Source organism: Oratosquilla oratoria, chromosome 9, assembly GCF_046742065.1.
Source record: "Oratosquilla oratoria isolate Oo_2021 chromosome 9, ASM4674206v1, whole genome shotgun sequence".
NCBI lineage: Eukaryota > Metazoa > Arthropoda > Malacostraca > Stomatopoda > Squillidae > Oratosquilla > Oratosquilla oratoria.
In genome coordinates, this window is record NC_134785.1 from 47,305,238 (window position 1) to 47,307,737 (window position 2,500).

The 2,500-nt window shown below is 41.6% G+C and overlaps 1 protein-coding gene across 1 annotated transcript in view; it reads left to right on the forward strand.

Annotated features, from left to right (window-relative positions):
* Window positions 1-49, forward strand: part of LOC143028059 (serine/threonine-protein kinase Chk1-like) — an 18,136-nt gene extending 18,087 nt beyond the window's left edge. The window contains exon 2 of the mRNA XM_076189700.1: window positions 1-49. This exon is cut by the window's left edge and continues 870 nt beyond it. Coding sequence (XP_076045815.1) covers window positions 1-49 — 49 coding nt within the window.
* Window positions 50-2,500: the final 2,451 nt, after the last annotated feature.

Consider the following 2,500-nt stretch of genomic DNA (forward strand, 5'->3'; position numbering starts at 1 on the left):
ACGAGCCACACTTACAAGCATCGAGGAAAATGCCTGGACTCAAGGCTGATGCAAGAAAATAACTTATAAATAACTTGACGAATTTCTTACACTAAATCATAAACAGAATATTAATTTTACGAAAGTGCAGCCTAAAGTATCTGGCAAAACATTTCTACTTTAATGGGATATTTCCCTCAGCTGAATAAAATCGTCTGGCGACAGCCGAAAATGTATATAAAAAACGATCCCATCCATTAGCACTTCAGGTCTTTTTACCGTCATTATCAGTACCATTATCATCCATTTTCTTCAGGGACTATTTTTTCCATTACCATTACTGGAATCCATTACATGTATTTCTTGTCTTGTTTTCGCCTTCCAGCTTCTCTTTGCCCTTCGTCTATTTTGTACAATACACGGTTAAGACCATCTTTTTATCTATTCATTTATCTATTCTATTTACTAATATCATTATGTGTGACTCTGGTCCGTAGGAGTATCCCTCCTGACCCAAAAAGTCCCTAGAATATAAACTGCATATAACTAATCTGTCCTTACCCGACGAGCCGTGTGACGGAAACCAGGGATGACCCTTCATCCACAAGGTCCTGAGGCGGGAGGAACAACGAATGTATATGTAGTGCTTTGATTAGGCCACCCCTCTTATGAGGGGGAAACGCCCTTATGTACATATATATGTATATACATGAAGTCTTTCTTTGATCACAAGTATCTTCACCTTATTACTTCGAACTTCCAGTAAATGCACTATGGAGCTCTTGTTACTGCTTATTAGTTCTGTGTTCGACTACACTTTTCTGTTGTAAGATTGGATTCGTCTTTTGATCTTAATCTAATTCTCTCTCCTAAGAAATTCTTCCCCGTCGCATATAACACAACCGCCTTATCATCTCATTAGGTCAAGGGTTATTATCTTGTATTTGCTTAATCTAAATCCTGGAAGACACATTTTCCCTACGTGACTCCTTCGTTCCACCTATCGGAAGTCATGTTTGTTTTTTTGCAATAAACTTGTTTAGCCCACACTCGAAGCAATTGCTATTTGCATAAAAACGTTTTGCTCTCTTGGAATCATCTCTCTCTCTCTCTCTCTCTCTCTCTCTCTCTCTCTCTCTCTCTCTCTCTCTCTCTCTCTCTCTCTCTCTCTCTCTCTCTCTCTCTCTCTCTCTCTCTCTCTCTCTCTCTCTCTCTCTCTCTCTCACTCTCTCTCTTCCTCTCTCATCGACTCCCTCTCTCTCCCTCTCCCCCTTACATTATTTGCATTCCTCAGACCTCCCCGTCCCGTTTCCGAAATTTTCATTTCTTTGCATTTTTCTCTAAGAAGGTTAGATATCTTTGCAGATGGGATAATGGACATCGACCTACCTATATATGTAGTGTAGGCCTTATGGTCTCTTGCAGTCTCCTCCATTCTTAAGTTCCTGTGTTCTTTAGTCCTTTACTTCCTTCCATGGTTATTGACAAGGTTGCGTGATAGCCCTATGGTGGGGAGGGGATAAGAAAGGCGCCCCTAAGTTCCATTGAATGCTGTAGGAGGTCGCTCAGGAGGGTCGAGTGGCTACACTAGAAACCTTATCCCTCCGGACCACTTTTCCAGTTCTTTGTCTTTCTCTCTTTTATTTCTCTACGTAGTTGTTGTCGTTTCCTGCAAGAGGCTGGATGACCGCATCGCGGATAACTTTCCAGGATGCAACACTTCACCCCCATACTATACAACACATTATGGAAGACTGCATTGCACACAATCACGCACGCCGACAACACAATATAAAGGACTTGTGGAGAGAACCCCGTTCCAGCCGCGGCGTTCCACAGGACTGCTCGGCCAGACACTCCAGGGAACGACAGCAACTACGGAGAGAGAAAAAAAAAGAGAGAAAGACGAGGAACTGGGAAAAGTAGCCTAGTAGGTAAAGGTTTCTAGTGTAGCCACTGTTATGCTTTGAAATGCCAATTTTAGCCGGATTTAACAGGTATTAACAGGAACTCGCTTCCTGGGCTCGTTTAGAGCACAATTTAGAATTTGCATTGTGCGAGCCTCCACAGTTGCAGCATCGTGATGTTACGTTTACTTTATCGGTCATTTTATCAATGCATTCTTTGGACGCGTGTCTTTCACCACAGTACCCGCACTTCAAGCTTTCATTGTATTTCCATGCCATATGCCCCCATTTGCTGCTGCATTTGTAGTATATTACAGGTTCCTCTTTGTAAATATCAATTTTCTTGTCCCATATAAACGTCATAGATATTTTGTCAGTCACCTGTCCTTTCACGAGTGCGATAAGCTGCGGTTTCTCCACCAATTCCACTTCAATTTTAACGATCCTATGTTTAATTCATACAAATTTCTCATCGTCCAAATAATCATTATGATCTGCATAAACAGAAAAACTCAAAATGACAACTTTTGTAAGGTTTTCGGTTATGTCTGGAACCACCATCTTTATATTTTCAAACCCTTGGCTTGTTAAGCGTGTGGCCTATTCTTCCCTTC